The sequence below is a fragment of the Lepisma saccharinum genome, chromosome 2 (assembly GCF_977018435.1).
Source record: "Lepisma saccharinum chromosome 2, izLepSacc3.1, whole genome shotgun sequence".
NCBI classification, from domain to species: domain Eukaryota; kingdom Metazoa; phylum Arthropoda; class Insecta; order Zygentoma; family Lepismatidae; genus Lepisma; species Lepisma saccharinum.
The window spans coordinates 15488204-15510725 of NC_139230.1; the positions used below are offsets into that span (position 1 = coordinate 15488204).

The 22522-nt window shown below is 37.9% G+C and overlaps 1 protein-coding gene across 3 annotated transcripts in view; it reads left to right on the top strand.

Moving 5' to 3' along the window:
- LOC145983927 (uncharacterized) overlaps nucleotides 1–22522 on the top strand; it is a 128561-nt gene that overhangs the window by 40942 nt on the left and 65097 nt on the right. For all 3 annotated transcript variants that reach the window (XM_083117091.1, XM_083117089.1, XM_083117090.1), the window contains exons 8-10: nucleotides 2396–2650; nucleotides 8110–8833; nucleotides 21182–21329. In XM_083117091.1, coding sequence (XP_082973217.1) covers nucleotides 2396–2650; nucleotides 8110–8833; nucleotides 21182–21329 — 1127 coding nt within the window. The remainder of the gene's footprint in view (nucleotides 1–2395; nucleotides 2651–8109; nucleotides 8834–21181; nucleotides 21330–22522) is intronic.

The following is a 22522-nucleotide window of genomic DNA, read 5'->3' on the forward strand; positions in this document are numbered from 1 at the left end:
ACTTTTATGCACATATAGGCTAATTTGGACTGGACCTACAGTATAAAGTGGGATCTGAACCACTCCATGCCTCCCCGATGGTGTAGTGGTAATATCATTGCCTTGTAATCAAGGGGTTCAATACCTTGTAGACACACACTGTGGTTCGGATCCCACTTTAAACTGTAGGTCCAGTCCCAATTAGCCTTACTGTGCATAAAGTGGACTTAAAACACAAAATGAACCAACCAACTGAACCACTCTGTGCATAAGGGTATTGAACCTGGGAACCCTTGATTACAAGATGTCCACTACACCATTGGGGAAGCCCTATATGTATATTTCTTGATTACATTTTAAATACCCAAGTTAAAAGTTAAGATAAAAGCTCACCTTGTAATCAAGGGGCTGAATACCCAGTGAAGAAACATAGTGGTTCAGATACCATTTTAAACTGTAGTTCTAGTCCTTATTTGCCCAATTAGGTGGTCTTAGAACATAGGAATTGATAATAAAAAAAGAATGAAAAGCAAGGAATTTTTAATTCTGAATAACTACACTTCAATTTTATACATGAATATTCCTTGTAGTTACAGTAGAAATTGTTTATTAAATACTCTTTCTTAAATTAACTTTCTTGTTGCAATTATCAATAATTCTGGAAGTGAAGGAGGAATGTAATGTTTACACAGACACTCCCAGAACTATGAAGGCTCATCAACACCACCATCAGAAACATTACGCAACACTTGCTTGGGAAGGTTTGGTGAGAATGGGAGTACCGCCTGGACATCTGTCCTGCCACATGTACACATGTTGAATGCATTTAAGGTCTGTGTGAAACTGCAAATATTCCTCTTTCAAATGGTGGCAATATGAACTGTTTCTTTTCAGTATTGGTGAAAATATGATCTTACAAATTCAGCAGTTAATAATTGGTGTGCACCCTGTACATCTATACAGAAGGAGAAAGCCAAAGACCTCTAGTATCGCGCCAAGTTCGCGTGTGTGTGGTGTGTGCATCATGGCTCCCAAAGTGAACTGGTTTTGGGAAATCTACATCGTAGCACTTTTCCACGCCAAGTTTTCCGTGACACAGATTCAAAAACAGTGCGAGGAAAATGGATGTGCATTGGAGTTAACGACTATCAAGAACATAATTAATCAACATAAACACCACGACGTTCCAGCACTTTGTTCACCCACAAAGGGGAGTAGAAAGCGACCATGTACTGCGGTGACTCCACCTGTAGCTCGGAAGTTGCGCTGAATGACCCTACAGGAAAACCCTCCTATGCAACATGTGATGGCAAGATGAGTGCACATGGCACTGTGAACCGCAACCTACGTGACAAATTAAATCTCCAGATGGTATTTAAAAGTCGTGGACACTTCCTCACTGCGGCCCATCGGAGGGAGAGAAAGACTCACTGAAGGCGCTTCTACGAATGCCATTTATCCAGGGAAAAGTGGAAGTTTGTTGCCACACTCGATGAAGCATGGATTTATCTATCAGATTGTAGCAAAATTCGAGCCGTAACGTTCACCCCACGAGATGCAAGAACCTATCCTGACCTCATCCGTCAGTGCAAAGCAAGTTTCGCGAAAGAATTTCTGGTTGTCGCAGGATACTGCTATGAATGCAAGTTAACGATTTGGCAGGTGCCTAAAAACTGCAAAATCAACTCTGCATTTTATCAGCAACGTATCCTCACACCAATTTATACAGACGATCTGCCCCGTTTGTATGGAAATGCAATAAATTAGGTCCGTGTGCATATGGATAAGGCCTCATCACATACGTCTCGTTCTACACAGAGATTTCTGCAACAAATGGCAGCAGACACCGGCATCCAGGCTATTCCCTTCCAGGACATACCAGTGAAGTCACCTGATGCCAGTCCCATGGATTTGTGCGGGTTTGGCCTATTGAAAAGAGCACTTACATCTCGTCATGTTACCACTGTCTGTGGCCGCGGGAAAGCCTGCCAGGAGGAGTGGCTCAAGATTCCCGTTCCTGTACTTCAAGGGAGCCTCCTACAATGGAAGTTACGGTGCAGGGCTATTGCCAGGACCCATGGTGCTCGCATCGAGGGCAACCACTGGTGGTCCCGTGGTTTTTCCGAAAGTAGATGAGACGTCAAAATCGGACACATATAGACAGATCAACCTTCTGTATTCATAAAGATTGTTACAAAATAGCAGAATTTGCACTAAGTTACATGTTATTTTGCTTATACCAATAGTGTACTGATAAATCTGCACCATCCTTAAATTTATTTGTGGTAATTGTTACTATTTTTAGCCTTGCGTTCAGAAATTTTATGTGAAACCTTGTATTGTACTTTTCTTTCAGCTGTATATTTGAGTAGCCACCGTGGTGTTTGTTGATGATTATTCTTGTCTCTGATTGCAGGACATAGAGGAAGAAGAAAGTGAATCAGAGACACACGAAATGCTGAGATCGGAACTTGATAAGGCGAAAGAAGATTGGAAGCGTGATCCATGTCGCACCAAAGACTTGGAAGTCGTAAAGACTAAAGTGAAATTATTACAGAAGAGAATAATGCTTGAACCTAGCAATCAGTTTGGAAGAATTCCAAAGGAGGGAATTGCCTCAGTCCCTCAAGCCATTTTTGTTCCAGATGACACATCACATGATGCAGAGCAGGTGAGCCTTTGGTGTCAAATTTCTCTTGTCAAATTTTATTTATGGAAGTTCTCATTAACTACCAGCTACAAGTGATCCAGGAAGTAAAGTGTTGACATTCTATCTCAATACAGAAGAAGAACACTTATTAAAGAAATCTCTTTTTGGAGAGCCCCTGCAGCCCCACATCAAGGTAAATAGATAAATTCAAAATGTAACAATGCTATATATCTACAGCCATGCTAAAAATAGTTGAAACTTGCCCCATAGTTTATGATACAAAATAACAAAAGAGTAACATTCCTAAGTTTACTGTTGTTGTAACAATGGTCTATGTAACCTAGTTACTTGAACTTACATGCCACAAAAGACCACTCTTCCTCTCAGAAAATATTCCTTTCTTTGGAATAAAAAAGAAACTCAAAATGTATTGTTTTTGCACCTTCAATTAGGTTTCTCTTACAAATCACCTTTCTTCCTGGCCTACGTGGGAAATTTAGTGTAAAATCTTATTCCTTTACATCATTTACATCACTATCAAGAGGAACAGGTTTCTTGTCACAACTCACATTGCTTGGTGCTTCTTATCTCTGGTCTTCTTGTAGCTGTTTTACACCATAATCTGCAGTGGATATGGTGGCAGGGGGAGATGGGGTTGTTTCTGGCAATCCAAATTGCACACGTGGAATTACAGGTGTCCATTCCTGTGCTTGTTCATGGTCTCCCTGGCAGATTGGTTGGAATTGGGCCTGAAAGAAAGATGCTGGAATGCAACACACCACCACCACACACAGACAGACAGAGAATAATTCCAAACACAATGAAATCTGAACAATTTACATTTTTACAAACTCATTTTTATCACTTCTTTCCAATTCTTTATGAATAAGACAAAGAAGTAAAATTTAAACTGGTTCTTGAATGCTAGTTTTTTTAAAAAGCATGCAGACACTACAGAAAAGAAGAGTATGCATGAGTTAGTGTTGCGAAGGGAATGGAATACAATTAGGGATGGATGATACTTAGAGCCACATATTTTTGGTAAATAAAAAAAGCAAAAGTTCGGTACAAAAACAGTCAATTTTGGGTTCAAAAGTGGTAAATAAAATGAAATTTTGCTGTTATAGCTGTGAAAAAGGGGTATATAATATTACATTTTGGTTTTAAAAATATGAATATAATCCCAAATTTGATTTAAAAACTGCACTATTACACAAAATAAACATAACCCTTCCAATAGCACATTAAATCATTACCAGAATATTAAGTTTATTCCTGTATAAAGGGGTCCATTTTTGCTTCTCAAATATTTACAGCAGAATTAATCAATTTTCCGTGAATTGCATAACTCGCAGGAAACTTCAGACAGTGGTGCGTCTGTATATAAATGGTAAATTTCGTGTTTAAGAGTCTATTTCACATTTTGCGGTTCATTTTGCATCATTTCATGACAAGACAGGGTAGGAAAATTCACCTCACACCTTCCAGAAACATGGAAAATTAACATTTAAATGTATTATTTCACATTTCGTGTTTTCATCAAAAACGAAATATGCATGCCTCTAATGATACTGGATATTAGGCATCGCAATGTAGCAAGAAAATATTGTCATAGACAATATGATACAATTTTTTTTACATAAATCATCTCCACCATATATATTGTGGTTGTGATATATATTGTCCCCACAATTTCATTATGTAGGTGATATATATATCATCTCCATGACATGTATGAGGGGATGCTGAAAAGTTCATAGCCTGATGTAGAAGGAATGCACTTGGAATGATGAAATTTCATAGATATTCAACATACTCCCCTCGAAGCTCACTGCGATTTCTGGCCTAGTGCTCCAACTTTTGCAAACAACTTTAAAAAAATTCTGAAATTTGCTCCTCACACCAATGCTCTGTGACAGTAATCACCTCCTGATCTGAAGCAAAATGCAGGTGTGTTTTGAGCTGAGGAAGCAGAAAGTAGATCGATGGAGCAGAGTCCTGTAAGGTGTTGCTCATTTCCTCGTGGATCATCTTCGGAGACTTGCTCTGGAGGAACAGAATTTCATCACAGCCCTGCACTCCATGTTTGTAAATTTCGCTTGCTGAGCAGACATGGTCACTTAATAAACATGAAACAACAAGAAAGCCCGTCAATTATGCAATGCCTTTTGTTATATGTACTTTCAGGACATAATGTGACCTTCCTCTATACAGTTTGGGAACTTGGTCGGGCTATGAACTTTTCAGCATCCCCTCGTATTATCCCAGTGATATGTGTCATCTCCAAGATATGCACACTATGTTGCCATTCGTCACCGGACACCCCTCAAAAAGTGCTTGGGATCATCTGTACACATGCTATAACCTATAAAAGGTGTTGCCGGTTGGGATTACACTCATACCACCTACAGCAGTCAATATGGACAGACGACGCGAACTGAGTGAGGCAGAAAGAGGGATGATCATTGGAGCGCACAGGTTTGGGCATTTGACCCGTGAGATTTCAAACTAATTTTCAGATACCCCGGTTGACAGTGAGTGATGTTATCGTGAAGTAGAAGCGAGAGGGGGTCATGACATGCCGACCCAGACCCAGTAAACCGAGAATATTAACAGATTGTGACTGTCGATGCTTGAAACATGTGGTGAAGTCAAACCAGAAGGCATTGTTACAGATGGTGGCACAGGAGTTTTGATCGGCTTCCAGTAGTGCTGCAAGTGATCGTACTGTATGCCGGGAGATCGTCGCACTTGGTTTTCATGGTTGCGCAGCAGTTCACAAGCCGCATATCACAGCCTGCAATGTGACCCCTCCGGTTACAGTGGTGCAAGGAACGCCGCCATTGGACTCTCGAACAATGGAAATCCATCCTATGGAGTGATGAATCACGCTACCAGATGTGGCAGTCCGATGGACGTGTGTGGGTGTGGCGTATGTCCGGTGAACGCTGTGTACAGGACTGTATTGTACCCACAGTGAAATTCGGAGGAGGGGGCATCATGTTTGTGGTCCTGCTTTTCATGGCATGGTCTTGGTTCTCTTGTTTTAGTTTGGGGAAACATGAATGCCGATGCGTACCAAAGAGTTCTGGACAATTCTGCGCTACCGACATTGTGGGAATAATTCGGTATTGGCCCATACCTATTTCAGCATGACAATGCTCCATGTCATACGGCAGGCATTATCAACACGTGGTTCGAGGACATGGGTGTGCAAAAACTTGATTGGCCAGCCCAAAGTCCGGATATCAACCCCATTGAACACCTTTGGGACAAGTTGGAGCGCCGCTTGAGAGCCAGGCCATGCTGCCCAAAAAACACCACTGAGCTGTTTGCCATTTTGCAGGAGGAATGGGTCAAGATTCCTGTATCGCAAATTGGTGGAAAGTCTTCCTCAAAGGGTTGTGGACGTCATTGCAGTGAAAGGTGGCTCTACACGATACTGATGTGGTGCTGCGACTGGATTAACATACTGGTATGGGGTGTCTAGTGACGAATGGCAACATAGTGTATATGTATATAGGCCCCAGTGATATGTATCATTACACATATTAATGTTCCTTTTTTTTTAATATATATTGATTTTAAGGTTCAATTTTGGAAGTCCAATATTTTAAGCCATAAACCCTGGACAAGAGGTTTTCATGGCCACACTTTCAAATGTGTGAAAATAAATTCATTACATTAATAGAGCCAAAACAAGTACAGTTGCACTGTGCTTTAAGAAATTTGCCTAATTAAGCTCCTTGCAAGCTAATTCCTTGGGGTGTATATGCTGAGATGCTGGCAAATATTTTGCCACAAGTCATTTTAGAGGAATGGATCCCCTGTATATATATGTATAATACCTTTTTCCCCAGAAGATTTTTTTTTTTCAGAAAATCGTAGAAAATATGTTGTTTACTATGTTATTATTTAACATTTTATTCTGAAATCTACTATGCATCTTTCCACAGATATGTCATCCATTACTTTTTATGTAAATTTTCCCACATTTATGAACCTTTTCTGTAACATTTTTTTCAAAGTAAAAATGATTATAACATCACATAAAAGTAACTGAAACAGGGTGTCTGCCAGTCAAGAAACCAACAGGTAGGTCAAGAAAAGGTGGAGAAATTATATTCGTGGTCAAGAATTTTGTACAGTATAGTGAATTTACATTGTTATATATATGTACTGGGATTTGATAAAATTGAAAATTTGGAAATCTAAAATTGTATTATTGAGTTGTGGTTAAGAATTTTTCGCCTTTTCTTAAGAATTACATTCTTATGCATGAAGTTTTGTAAAAGTATTAAAGTAAAGTATTCTTCATTCAAGATTAAGTGTGAAGCATTAATTTTTACATGCATTAAAAGTAAGTAAGTAAATGTCTTGTTACAAGTACAGCTTCAATTTTCATCTTAACAGCCTTGTGGTAGAGGTTTTTCATTGAATAAAAATATCTATTGTCTTAATTTCCAACTGTCTCTACTGTGATTAAATAAAGGCAGAAAAGGTCAAGAAAAAAGAAAAGAAAAGTCATGAAAATGTGAAGAATTTGGGATTTGTTATTTTGGTAGACACCCTGTGAAAGCATATTTAGAATAGGTAATATAGAATTAATGAAAATAACCTAAAAATGTTTTCTTGTGATTGAAATTGTCATTAAATGTGAAATCTGAAGTGGAATGTTCATAATAAATTTCCACAATGTGCATATAAATTATTCAATGTTATTCTAAAAAAATTGTGCAAGATAATTTGACAAGAGTAAAAATTCAGCAAGTAAGAAAATGTGACATCCAGCACTTGGAATTTGTACAAAACACCTGCACAAGAGAGACAGTGTGATTGATAGCTTTCTCCTTTTCGGCTCCCAAAACATGGAATGCATGATCTGCAAACATTGCATGCATAAAGAACCCTGTAAATTTCAGAGGTAAATTAAAAGATATACTGTTAATGGAACAATGGCAGAGTCGCAGCAAATATTGAAGGTATCAAGTCACTTACATGAAATTGTATTTTTATTATTATGTATTACTTTTGTCTTTTATTATTACTTATTATTTTGTCTTTTGTATTTGTAATTAATCACTTTGTGTATCTCTTACAAGTATATATGTATTATTTTACTTGTAGCTCACTGCTCCACATGCAGTTTATTATATATGTAGCATTACATTGACAAGGGTTAGGTGGCAGAGCAGCCTATAGGCTGAACCTCGCCTGCTTAATAAAGAGATTTATTATTATTATTGACGATAAAATTTTATAATGAATGAAGGGCTATGTCCTTCACCTGTCTTATTGGATTGTAATTGTATGATGGGCAACTCATTGCTCGTTCTGTAATATTGGGCTGATGAGATTAAATTTTCTTTTGGACTGTGTCTTTTTCTGAAATCATTACTGCAGATGTTATTTCTGTTGCATGTGAAACATGCAGTCATAGTTACTTGCTTCTAAACCAGGGCTTACATTTTCATTCTCAGGACGTGATCGATGCTGATTCCGAAGTGGCCACCAGCAAGCTACAGATGCGGTCTCCACTGAAAGCAAGCTCAGAGGTTAAAAGAGAATCAGTGTCTGTTGGAGAAGAACCTGAGGTTGGTGGAGGTTCATTTGAAGAACAACCTGAGGGTGGTTCAGTTGGAGAACAGCCTGATGGTGGTTCAGTTGGAGAACAGCCTGATGGTGGTTCAGTTGGAGAACAGCCTGATGGTGGTTCAGTTGGAGAACAGCCTGATGGTGGTTCAGTTGGAGAACAGCCTGATGGTGGTTCAGTTGGAGAACAGCCTGATGGTGGTTCAGTTGGAGAACAGCCTGATGGTGGTTCAGTTGGAGAACAGCCTGATGGTGGTTCAGTTGGAGAACAGCCTGATGGTGGTTCAGTTGGAGAACAGCCTGATGGTGGTTCAGTTGGAGAACAGCCTGATGGTGGTTCAGTTGGAGAACAGCCTGATGGTGGTTCAGTTGGAGAACAGCCTGATGGTGGTTCAGTTGGAGAACAGCCTGATGGTGGTTCAGTTGGAGAACAGCCTGATGGTGGTTCAGTTGGAGAACAGCCTGATGGTGGTTCAGTTGGAGAACAGCCTGATGGTGGTTCAGTTGGAGAACAGCCTGATGGTGGTTCAGTTGGAGAACAGCCTGATGGTGGTTCAGTTGGAGAACAACCTGCTCCTCTACAAATGTCTTCGAAGTTTGTGGATGGAACACGTAAGTTGAAATATTTTAAATGCAATTCACATTACTTGTTTTAATATAAATTGTGACAATGCTACACTAATGTGCAATGTTAGTAGCATATACAGTACATAGTCAATACCACGTTAGGGCTGAGCTGATATACAGGAACACCTCATTAATATGATATTGGATAATACTATAACAGCCTGTGAAGGTGTGTGTACCTACGGACTGCCAGCCTCACTCCCATCACAGGTGGAAGATCATCCAACTGGTTACAGGGTCATGCATGGTCAGCACAATGAACCCCTAATTTTTTTATATTTTATGTGACTGGGTTACGCAACTCATTTGTAACTTCCTACTTAAGTGGCAAGTGGTCCCATACACAGTCACTCTCATCAGAGGAGGGAGACCATCCAACCAGTTACAGTGTGATGTGTGGTCAGCTCAATGGACCCCTAGTTGTTGCATGTTTTATGTGATAGGGTTAGGCTACTCGTTCGTAGCTCCCCAATTACCTCACGATGGTGGGTGGCCACTGGCCCCGTGCATAGGCTGCAATCTCGGGATAAGTTGTTATGCTTCTTCCAGGAGACTTGAACCTGCAGCTGGAGCCCAAAGCTTGTGCTTAGCCCTTAGCTTGTTCCTTGTGGCCATTGTATGGGACATTGGATACTCACCAGGAATTCTTTGAATTCTGTATGAATTTTTGTCTGTAGACATGAAAAATTTTATTTATCCAAATCCCATTGAATTTATACACCAGTAACTTATCTATAAATGCAGCGAGGTAATTTTTTTAACAGTTTAGATTTTACTTTTATCTAAGAAGTAAAAAAAAAAAGCTTCATGGAAAATAAAATGGAATTCTCTCAATCTGTTTACTTTGTTAGTGTCCTTTACATGACAATCTTTCTGACAGAGGAAAGATTATTGCAAGGTACAATTTTTTGTAGATAAGTGTATTCCGTAACATTTGTGTCTTGTATTTGTAGTTTGAATCTATGTGTGAGAACTGGTAATATGTAATTTTGAAACAAAGAAAACATTTACTTGTATCCTTGAATTTTTGGAAAGTTTGTCTTGAAAACTGGGCATTATACTTGAATTTTATTATGGTTCTAGAGTGGCCACCCCATATGACAATAGGTATCCTTTGATTTAAAAGTCCTTTATATTTCCTGGCCAATAGGTGACCTCCATGGCTGAGTTAGCACAGTGTGCTGCGATGACAGGGTCTGGGGTTTGAATCCTGGCCTGGGTATGGGTGTTCTTGGTGAGTGTCCTTTCATCATATCATCACTCATCCTCATCATTGAGGGTTTCACCTTGTAATCAAGGGGCCCCAGGTTCAATACCCGGTGGAGGCACATAGTGGTTCGGATCCCACTTTATACTGTAGGTCCGGTCCCAATTAGCCTACTGTGCATAAAGTGGACTTAAAACACCAAATCAACCAACCAACCAATACTTATCATCGCAATTAGTGAAAATGTGGCAGAAAAGCTACATTAAACAACAAAAATCAAATCATATAATTTCCTGGCTAGCTAGCTTAGCTTAGCTTAGCTTAGCTTAGCTTGAGTGTTGTATTAACTTTACCTTCACTTGTTTCTTCTTCTATGAGTTGCCTGACAAATTGAAGGAAGCAGCTTGTAAGATCAACTGGACTTTTACAGTTTTTTTATGTTTTGTCTCGTCAAGTACTTTATTTCTCACTTCATAAGAAGGAATAGTGTCACAGATAATCAGAGCCATGTAGATAGATGTAATGCTTGGTTGTGTTCTAATATTTTTCCCAGAGGATAAGGTTGTTAGGAAGTCATGCGCTAAGGGGTAAAGATGTTGATGATTAGAAAAACCAACCTGGCTGTTGCAAACTATGCAAGTTCAATCGTTGATCTTATTTTCAAGCGACTAGTTTCTTGGCCAAAGCTTAACGATGAACAAGATAGAAAATACAAAAATAAAAGGGAGAGTATAAGCTAGCATCCAATCAAAGTGCCACATTTCTCAAAGCGATCAAGTTGTAAAAAGATTGAGTTACAAGATAAGCGACACACAAGAAGTGAAGAAAAATCAGGTACACTAGTGTTTCCCTTATCTTTGCATTAAGAAAAGAAAAGAAAACAAAACAATGAAACATTCACTCTTACAATTAAGTTTTTTTTTTTTTTTTATGATTAGTAGAGCCCGGATTTATATGCAAAATGCATGTTTCATGTAGCATGCAAAAACTTATAGAAAATATTTTTCTCTTTCCGACGAACTTGTAAAGAGTCTTTTGAGACGCATAAGTTTTTTTTCAGCATTTTATGTAGCACTTTTTAAACAACAGCTTTTACAACTGATGCTTTTACAACTGTCAACTAGCGCGAAGCCTTTCTCGCGACTTGGCAACTATGTGGAAAGGGTGTCTGCTGTCCATCAAAATATCAAAGGAGTTCAAGAATGTGTAAGTGTTATTTTGTGTTGTGTTGAACATGCCACCTGAAAAATCAAGTAAGGCAGTATTGTTGTGTAAATACGTACATGAATTTGGAAGTAGTATATTTACAGAAGATCGGTCAGTTTTGTTCTGTGGTGTGCAAAAAAGTTTCAACAGAGAAGAAATTTCAAGTTACTCAACATGTGAATACAGCAAGACACAGGGAAGCTCTTCAGAGAAGATCGCGCAGTAAACAACAACTGCTTACTACCTTGTCCACTAATTCAAGATCTGAATGCACAGTAAGTGATACATTCTATGTAGGTCTGTGTTGTGCATTTGTGAGTGTTAATATTCCTTTGTGGAAACTGAGCAATACCAATCTACAAGGTTTCCTTGAAAAGTACATGGGAAAGAAGGTGCCAGATGAATTAATGCTACATAAAAACTATGTGCCTGTTTGTTTTAATGAGGTCATGGGAGAAATTCGGGAAGCGTTGAAGCACGAGAAAAAATGGGTGTCTATCGATGAGACTATGGATGCGGCAGGACATTGTGTTTGCAATTCTGTTGTTGGTGCAATGAAGGCAAGTGGTAAACCCTACTTACTGAATATTGAGGTGGTTGAGAAAGTGAATCATTCCAGAATTGCCAAATTCTTTAACGATGTCAATGTGTTACTGTTTGTTACTGACACGGCCCCATACATTGTCAATGCAGCATCTGGTTTGAAAGTTTTTATTCTAAATTAGTCCATCTGACTTGTCTTTCACACGGTCTTCATCGCGTAGCAGAAATAATCAGATACCAATACCTGGAAGTAGACACACTTGTATCAAATGTAAGGAAATTATTTGTGAAAGCCCTTCGCGAGTACGTCTCTTTCGCAAACTGGCGAATAATGTTCCCTTACCTCCGCAACTGGTATTAACAAGATGGGGCTCATGGCTAGAAGCTGTCTTGTATTATGCAGAAAATTTCAATGAAGTGAAGGCAGTCATAGATGATAGAAGTTAAGAAAAAGATAAAAGATTTTAGAAGATATACTGTGAACAAGTCTAGTTGGAGAGAGATTGTCTTTTGTCTTTGTTGAATGTCTTTCATGTAGTTTTGATAACATAAAGTTATAAGTTAAGTAAATGTTGTTTTGTTGGTTAACGTTTTACCTAATTGAAGATCATTACAATTGGCGACGAGGATAAAAATGGAACGAAGGTAACAAGAATAATGTGAATAAGAAGCTATGAATGATGGCGGTTAGTAATCATGTACAGTTTTTTTGAACAGCTCGAATGTAGAACATGGCAATATTCAAACACACATTGAAAGGTTTGACCAATTCTGTTTGGCAAATAATATTGCAGCAGATAAAATAGTTTGTACATTAATTTCCGTAGCTGGCAGAAGATTGTACGATATACTAAGCGATTTAGTGACACCAGCAAAAGTTTCACAAAAGTCATATGAAGATTTATGTTCATTATTGCTAACCCATTTCAGGCCTAAAAGAAATGTCATAGCTGAAAGGTATAAGTTTCGTTTGTTGAGACAAGAGGAAGGGCAGACGTTATCTGAATTTGTAATATGTTTGAAGCATCAAGCAGCTAATTGTTCATTTGGTACGTTTCTTAATGAAATGATGAGAGACCAATTAGTTTTTGGCATACGTAGTGAAGTAACAAGAAAGAAATTATTAGCTGAACCAGAGCTTGATTTTGTGAAAGCAGTATCTTTGTCATCAACCATGGAAATGGTAGAGCAAGATGTGAGCTTTTTATATCAAAAAGGTAAGACAGTATTCAGTAATGTACATCATGTACAAAAAGATAGAACAGTTAGTCAGCAAAGTAAGAAAGCTGCTCTTAAATGTTCAAGGTGTAATAATGTACACGAAAAGTACAAATGTCTGGCTTGGAATGTACATTGTTTTAAATGTGGATTAAAAGGTCATTTTCAGCAGTGCTGTAAGAATAAAAATAGCAATGTTATTAGGAATGAATCTGCAACTAGGGTTAAATCAGAGGTTGATACATCTATGAAAAGTTTATTATTGAATGTTGTAAATGTGGAAGTGGATCAACCAGAGTACATTAATAAGAGAAGTAGATTAGACATTGTGAAGTTTAATAATAATTCAAGTGAACCTTCACATGGGATGAAGGTACATAAAAACCAATTATATGTACAAAATCAGATTTTCAAATGAATAGCTCTAGAAGTGAAGCTGATAACTGTTTGGTTAGGTTGATGTGCAACGAAAAAAAGAGGTCCAATTCGAAGTAGATACTGGGGCAGCAGTATCTGTTTGGGATGAGGAATTCCATACAACGAATTTTAGGAACATTCCAGTTATAAAGAGTGTTCTCACTTTAAGAAATGCAGATGGAAGACCATTACTAATAGTAGGGAGAGTTATGCTGGATGTGCAATTAGAAAATTGTACATTTCCCGAAATAAATTAAAGACACCTATTTTAGGAAGGACCTGGTTGGATGAATTATGGCCAGATTGGAAATCTTGGTTTCAGTTAAGGATTTCTAGGGACACTTCTTTGTTAACAGTATCTAAGCAACTAACTTTTAATAATCAGAAAGTTGAATACTTAATAAATAGGTGCAAAGAAGTTTTTTCTGGTAATATTTGTGAACCTATTAAGCAATTTAAAGCTACAATACCAATCAAGGATGGAGCAGTTCCAATATTCAAAAAGACATACGATCTTCCATACAGTTTACAAACAAAAGTAAAGGCTGAATTGGATAATTTAGTTCAATTGGGAGTTTTGTCACCCATTCAGTATTCTGATTGGGGTACACCTTTGGTGGTAGTAAAGAAAAATAATGGTGATCTATGGCTGTGTTCTGATTTTAAGGTAACCGTCAATAAAGTGGTAGAAAAAGTAACTTATCCTTTGCCACGAGTGGATGATTTACTTAATTCTTTAGTGAATGCAAACACACATGTAGTGTTGGACCTGACTAAAGCATATTTTCAACTGTTACTCGACGAGAGGGCTAAAAAGTTATTGGTTCTCAATACTAAATGGGGATTGTTTACTTATAACAGGTTACCAATGGGTTTAAGCCGCAGTGCACAGATTTTCCAAAGAACAATGGATCAAATACTGTTAGATTATACATTTGCCAAATGCTACCTGGATGATTTGATTATAACAGGCCGTGGAGAAGAAGAATGTTTCAATAACACAAAACTAGTTTTGGATAGATTGACCTATTACAATATAAAAGTTAATCTCGATAAATGTCAGTTCTTCAAAAAAGAGGTAGACTATTTAGGTTACAGGATATCTAGTAATGGTTTTCAACCTTTAATCAAGAATAAGACAGCAATATTGAATTGTCCAGAGCCAACAAACGTTAAAGAGTTGAAGTCATATTTAGGAATGATTTCATTTTATCATAGAAGCATGCCAAAGTTTGCTATGAAGATAACAAATCTTTATGAATTGCTAAAGAAAGGAGCAGTGTGGTCGTGGACAGATCGACATAAAGCTTAATTTCTTGAATCCAAAGAAGCATTGCGAAAAGCTGAGATATTAACTCCATACAATCCAGATCAAGATATTGTATTGATTGTAAATGGAAGTGGTGTAGGAGTTGGGGCTCAATTGTGCAATAAGATTGAGGGTGAATTGAAAACAATTGCCTGCACTTCGGCGACACTAGCGCCTTCAGAGAGAAATTACAGCCAATTTGATAGGGAAGCATTAGCTTTAGTGACCGGCATAAAGAAATTTCATAGTCTATAGTGATTCTTTACCTGTAAAATATATTTTTGGCGAGGCAGCAGCAATTCCATCATTAGCATGTTCACGTTTACTGAGATGGGCCTTGTTATTATCACAATACTCATACACAATTGTTTACACAAAATGTGTTGATTTTTTTTTATCTAGATTGCCAATAGAATTGGCAATAGGGGATGCTGAGGAATCTTTAAATTATATTGACACCTTTGAAATTGAACCTCTATTGTTAGATTACATAGTAAAGAAGACAAAAGACGATGACATTTTACAAAAAGTTGTACAATGGGTTGATGTTGGGTGGCCTAATTCACTTCCAAAAGAGTTCCAAAATACTGTGATCTTACATTATTACAGAAGGGAGAATGAAATAACAATGAATAAAGGATGTCTTATGTGAGGAAGACGTATAATAATTCTGAAAGAATGCAGGGAAACAGTGTTGAAGCTGTTACATGCAGAACATGTAGGTACACCTAAAATGAAGATAATGGCTAGATAATTCTACTGGTGAAGATAGACGAGGATCTTGACAGGTTGGGAAATCAATGTGTAGAATGCAAAAGTTTTCAAAGAAATACATCCAGAAACAAATGTGTTGGATGGAAACAGATTCCTTTTCAGAGAATACATGTTGATTTTTTTGAATACGGAGGAAGGAAATTTTTGCTATTCATTGATAGTTGCTCTAGATGGACAGAAATAAGGCAGGTGCGATTGACAAAGGAGAAGAAACTATAGAATGTTTAAACAGAAATTTCCAGATATTTGGTTATCCTTCTGTTATTGTATCAGATAATGGACCGCCTTTCAGGAGTAATCGATTTGAGAAATTTTGTGAAAAGCATGGAATAAGGCTGGTACATTCACCGCCTTGGAATCCAGAAAGTAATGGTTTAGCGGAAAGGTGGGTGCAAACTGTTAAAGGCTTATTAAGAAAGAAATATTTTCAAAGTAGAAATGAGGGACGTAGAATTGACTGGAAAAAAAATTATACTATCTAAGATTTTCAAAGTGGCAACGATTAGGAATGTCTCCAGCAGAAAGAGTTATGAGTTATCAGCCAAGAAGTAGATTCAACTTACCAAATTGCCAAATAGATGAAAATATAGACAATAATAAATACGAGGTTGAAACTTGGATGCCCAAATCAGGTGAAATAGTTTAGATAAAAAAATTTCCATCCTTAGTGCCTAAATTTATAAAAGCTCAGGTGATTGAGAGAGTAGGAGCAAGGCTTTTAGAAGTGAAACTCTGAAATGGATTGACAAAAAGAGTGCACAGACATGAAGTGGGAAAGCTTAAGAACAACTATAAAGGTCAGAGATTGAAGGTTGAGAAGAAAGAAGAGGAGTTGGATGATTTTTGGACGTTTCCAAGGTATACAGAGGCAGCACCAGGACATGGGGAACCAGAGGCAGCTGTACCTGCAGAAGGGAGGAACATAAAAAACAGAATTTCGAAGATCTTCTAGATCCAAGAAGGAGCCGGATAGACTACAACTTTCCTTTGGTAACAAGACCTATGAATGATTTTTTTTTTTTTGTTAGAGGGTGAGAATTGATAGAAGTTAAGAAAAAGATAAAAGATTTTAGAAGATATACTGTGAACAATTGTATTTGGAGAGAGATTGTCTTTTGTCTTTGTTGAATGTCTTTCATGTAGTTTCTATAACATGAAGTTATAAGTTAAATAAATGTTAAATAAATGTTGTTTTGTTGGTTAACGTTTTGCCTAATTGAAGATCATTACAATAGACTCACTAAAACCAGAAGATGCAGCCTCTATTTGTGTATCACAGAAATGTTTCTCTAGAAGTGGCATTGGGAACAAAATTAAGTACAGTCATGGACACTGCCGGTTTGTAACGATTCCATTGAAAGTCAATGTATTCATTACAAGCCAGCAGTGTCCGTGACTACATACACAACCACTTCTCAAGTATACCTGCAATTGTTACACAGTTAGTCCTGTAATAATCGTTTGCAGTGTTCACTGTCCATGTTGGGTGAAGTATCGCAAACTTTGTCCAGTGAAACTCACGGTGTTGCCAAAATAGCGTCAGAAAAACTTTGCCAAGTATTAGACAAATATCCCGGGTACAGAACAATCTTTGATATTGCAAATGTACTGAATGGTGAAAATGTGGACTTGGAAGAGGACCTAACACAGGAGGAAGTTTGGTGTTTCTCACATGCACCAGTGACTTCTGCTGATGTAGAAATGAACTTCTCGATCTACAAAACGTTTCTCACTTATAAACATAGAGGGTTTACAGAAGAAAACCTAAGGAAGACGTTCATAGTTCATTGCAACAGAGGTCATTAAAGTAAGATGTTTGGAAAAAAAAATAATTGTATATTGTTCATGCATATCTTAGTGCATATTTTTGATATTTTTCGTGCATATTTTGCTGTTTGTTTGTACATGGAAATCCGGGCTCTAATGATTAGTAAAGTGACGCGAACACTACAATATTGTATCGAAATTGGCAATATGATAGTGTGAGTTTTGCTTTTCAAAAGAGTAGGTTTTTTTCTTTTTTTGTGTGTGTGTGTGTGTGTGTTTTTGTTTGTTTCACCTAAAACTAGAATTCAATTTTCCATAGCATGCAAAGAATTGCGAACGCCAATTCCTTGAAGTAAGAATAAGCTTTAAAACTAAGATTTCTGTCTTGTGAACGTAATATGAGTATTTATCCTTGATGTCTGTACTACTGGTACGTACTAGGTTTCGAGAGCGACATTATTAATTTGATTTGATTTGCTTTATTGTACTTTGCTTTTCTGTCACTTCTGGCTAATTGCGAAGATGGGAATGAGTGATGATATAATGAAATCGATGAAGGGACGTTCATAAACATCCATGTCCAGGCCAGGATTCGAAACCGGGACTCCTGGCATCATAGAGCGATATGCTAACCACTCCACAATGGCGCCGGTGCGACATTATTAAATAACACTCACACAAAACACACGCTATTGCACAACTATCGAGCATAAGGGCTGTATTGCACATCACGCTATGATGCCATGGTCGAATCCAGACCTGGGCATGGATATTTGTGAGTGTCCATTCATCAATTTCATCATATCATCACTCATCCCCATCTTCGTAAATTAGCCAAAAGTGGCAGAAAAAGCGAAGTAAAATAAATCAATCAATGAGGGCTGTATTGAATCCTCTCACAACTGTTATTCATGCCGTACGAGTAAATTTATCTTACACCACCCTTGTTATGAAAATGCTGAACTCAAAACTGACCCAGACTCACAATATGTATGAACACACAAGACAATGAAAGGTCATTGTGCATATTCAGCCGAATTTGACACCCATAGCTTTACCAAGACACAACAACACATCGGGGTCAATACAGTGGCAACGAAAAAAAAAAAACACGGAACACAGAAGGAAAACGAAAGTGTCATTTTGTGTGTGTGTGTGTGTGTGTAGGGGGGGGGGGCATGTTTTTTTCAGTGTTTCTTCGCGAAACGATAACTCCGGTTGTAGGCGATGGAAATTCATGGGACTTGGACAGTCAGGTTCAAAATGTCGTGCCCCATCTTATGATGAATCTTAAAGTGGCCAGTTTTATGAAAACTTCTTGCACGCAAGAAAAATACAGAACACTGCATTTAACTTGCACGCCGCAGTTTCCTAACTGTACAACATAGCACTCCTGCCATTGGCTGGTCGCCATGCACACCCTCTGCGTGGCTCCGCCCGATATCGCTTCTAAAACCGTACGTCGTATAGAGGGCAGCAAGTATCGCTTTGCTGTACCAATTTACCTGCCATCTGGTGACAATACCAAGAACTATGTCAAATATTACACGAGAAGCATCACCTTATGTATGTAAGGAAAGGCGTATTTTTTTTAAATATAGCTTTTCGTTACATGGACTAAGGAAAAATTGTCAGATAACATAGGAGCATATAATGATCTACCCTTGTTGTCTAGAATTTAACTTTAGTCCTGGATGGTGATGAACTTACCAGCAAGTTCTGAAGAAATTCATCGGTGGAGGTCATCCCACCAGAGAGAAGTGATTTCAAGCTGTAAAAAGCCTTGAAAATGTTGTTTTCAACAGCATGAATGGGACAAATTGCATTTTTTTAAAAAAGTTCCATTTGGGCATTTTTCGATTTTTGAAAACATTGTCATTAGAAAACACATATGGCTTTCACAATGCACGATCCCCTCCTTCAACATCAGAATAGCAGAGTATGATAATCTAGAAGCATAAAATCTATGTTCTTTTTATCTTTCTTGTGTTTGTTGGATGAGTCACTCACTGATTTACAAAACAAAACATATCCCAAACTGACATCTTTGCTAGTTCTGTACAAGGCTGCCGCAATGTAAACAAGTGGGAAGGCACTTGCAGGTGGAGTGAGTCCCATTGCATTTTGCACAGAAGAGAAGATTGAGTGTTTTTTTTTGGGTTTTTTTTCGTGGCTAACAGCAGTCTGACTTTAGTACAAGGGTCATACTGAAAGTAATGCAAAAGTTGTCATAACCTCTTTATTAACTGATGTAGATCATTCAAATTGCACATGCAGTTGGAATGACTCTTCCTCTATACAAACCAGCTACTCAATATAGTCTCCATTTAAAGCTATGCATTTGCATCATCATTGAACCCAACTTTCAAATCCACTTTGAAAAAAATCTGGTGTGAACTGTTGTGTATCCACTTCTTCACAGGCACTTTCACCTTGTCTGTGTCATCAAATTGTTGTCCCCGAAGACTGTCCTTCATTGGACCAAACCAGTAGAAGTCTGAGGGCACCAGATCTGGGCTGTACAGTGTATGGGGGACCACGGACCAGCCCAATTTGCTGATCACCTGATTTGTTGCCAAAGAGGAGACTTCCACTCTTCTCTCCTTCAACTCGGGTGTCAACTGCCCACTTCGCACACACTTTCCGATACTCCAAGCTTTCCACCATCTTCTGTATGGCATTGTGACCACAGTTCAGTGGTTCCGCAAGTTCACGGATTGTGACAGTTCTGTCTGTGCAAATCAACTCGCTGACAATTCATGTCAGTGGTCGCAGTTGATGGTCTCCCACTGCACGGTTTGTCTTCAATGCTGGTTTCCCCTTCTGTAAACTTCTTCATCCACCTGTGCACATTGCTCTTGTTAATGGTATCATCTCTGTACACATTCTGTAGCCTTCTGTGAATGTCGGACAGCCTGCACCCTTCCTTCGTCAAGAACTCTATGACAGCACATTGCTTCTGCTTGGAATCCATTATTCACCTACATGGAAGACAAAGATTCTGAAACACCCGTATAGAGGAAGAGTCACTCCAACTACATGTGCAATTTGAACGATCTACATCAGTTAATAAAGAGGTTCTGACCATTTTTACATTACTTTCGGTACGGCCCTCGTAAGTATTGAGTTCGGCATTATTTAATGTGTCCTTGGTTAACAAAATGCTTATTGCATGGTGGATAACAATGCAAGTCAAGGAAGAGTTATTATGTTGGATGGCTAAAGTATTATTTGTTATATATTTACCTTAAACTGGTCACTGGGAAGGAGAAGATGAATTTGGTTGAGGCATAGAAAGATGACTTTTTCTTAACTTTGAATTTTAAACAGCTTGCCCAGCTGAGAAGTGGAGGTGACAAGAAAACAAAATTATTGTGTCCGCTTGACACTTCCCCTTTCTCTTTTTGTCTTGTGCAGAGAAAGGTTGTATTGTCTTACCTCCATTTACCTCTTGTCTTTTGTAAATGTTATTAATTAGAATTTCGTCGTGTTCAAAATGTATCATGCCAATGAAAATCAGCAGTTACCAAATTAGTTTAATGATGTTTGCCTGATCCATTGGTTGAAAACTATTTAAACCTAATTTTATATTAGTGTGACATTGGAAAATGTAGGTGGCTGGGTAGAATTTTCAGCAGTAACCAAGGCTATGTTAATTTACATAAAAGTACAGTGCAACCTCAATTTTATATTTTTCACAGAACCAAGCTGTAGAAACTTAAAATATGGGAAAATATAAAATTAAGCCAAATTTATTAACATTTTTACTATGTTGAGACCATGAAGATAATTAAGGAAATTCTAAAATCTGAGTTCCACTGTATTAATGTATGAGAAGTGTCATTTTCTATCCCAGCTGTTGCATTAAGCATTTCTTTTTTTTAATTTACAGAACTAAAACAGGAGATCGAGCCAATAGGGAAGGAAGTGAGAGAAATGAAAGAAGTGTTGATGTGTGTCCAGAATAAAATGTGTAGCCTCAACAATGCTGTTGAATTGATTCAGAGCCAACTGATCAGCATTGAAGGACAAGTAACAGGGTAAGTACAGTAACTTGGACAAATACAGTAGTTTTATGCTAATGGATTGAAATGTAATTGTCAACCTTCTTCCCATATACCTTCCTGCTTGGAGGGCATTATCAACCTCACGTACTGCATCAATCAAAGGCAAATCAGAGGTTTCTAAAGTGTTGATTACCTTTACCAGAAATGTAAAATTTGATTTTATGTACATCAACTCTGATTTCAAACTATTATTTGAATGCAAATCCTGCAAAATTTAGATGGAAGAAGCATTCTGGATTTAACTGCTGTGCAACACTAAAAAAACAGCTGAAAAGTGTCAGCATAATATTCAGCTGCACTTAACCACGTATCAAACCTCAAGATAACAGGAAATGGGGGTAGGGCTTATTCAGGAGTCATGTTGTGAAAAAGTTGAATTGTGTATTGTGCTTTAACAAAATCTTTTTCACCCATTGGTGATCAGAGTATCAACACTGGGAAACACAATCCACATTTTCTCGCGAACATAATGCAACATACGAACCACACTGACGATGTGAATCATTTTAGGATAGCTTACTTGGAAGTCCCATGGCCGCTTTTTTCACATAGGTGCAGGGGTGGGCAAGTGCCCACCCAAAAATTCGTCTGCCAGCTTGATTGCCCCCTTGAACAAATTCAAGATGTAAGTGATTAGGAAAATATGAATGCTTTAATAAGATAAAGTGTATTCTTGTCTTGACTTCATGCACATTTTTCTTATGAATATTTTTGGTACTAGAAAGTATGTATCTCTCATTTAAAACTTGAAACATGATCCAGTTAATACTTTTGTGGCTAGAAGTAGTGCAATATCTGGTTATAACCAAAGTGCACATTTTCAGAATTGGGGAGTACAAAATGATTCAGAATGGAACAAATATCTTAAAACTACCAAGCAGGTAAATAAAAACACATTATGGTATGAAATAGATCCATGACAAGGCTTTTTTATCCTAGCATTTTGGGTAATGTTTTTTTTTTATTTTGAGAGTATGATGATAATCAGAGGGTGCCAGCTTCATATAAACATTTGGGAGGGGTCAAGATTGACATATAATGTATGTACTTCTTGAGGAATTTGGAGGGCAGAAAGTGTCCCCCAAAGTTGACGTCTATGGTGATAAGTAGAGCCCGGATGTTCAAGCACTGAAAAGTATTAAAAAAAAGGCAAGCAAAAAGGCAGC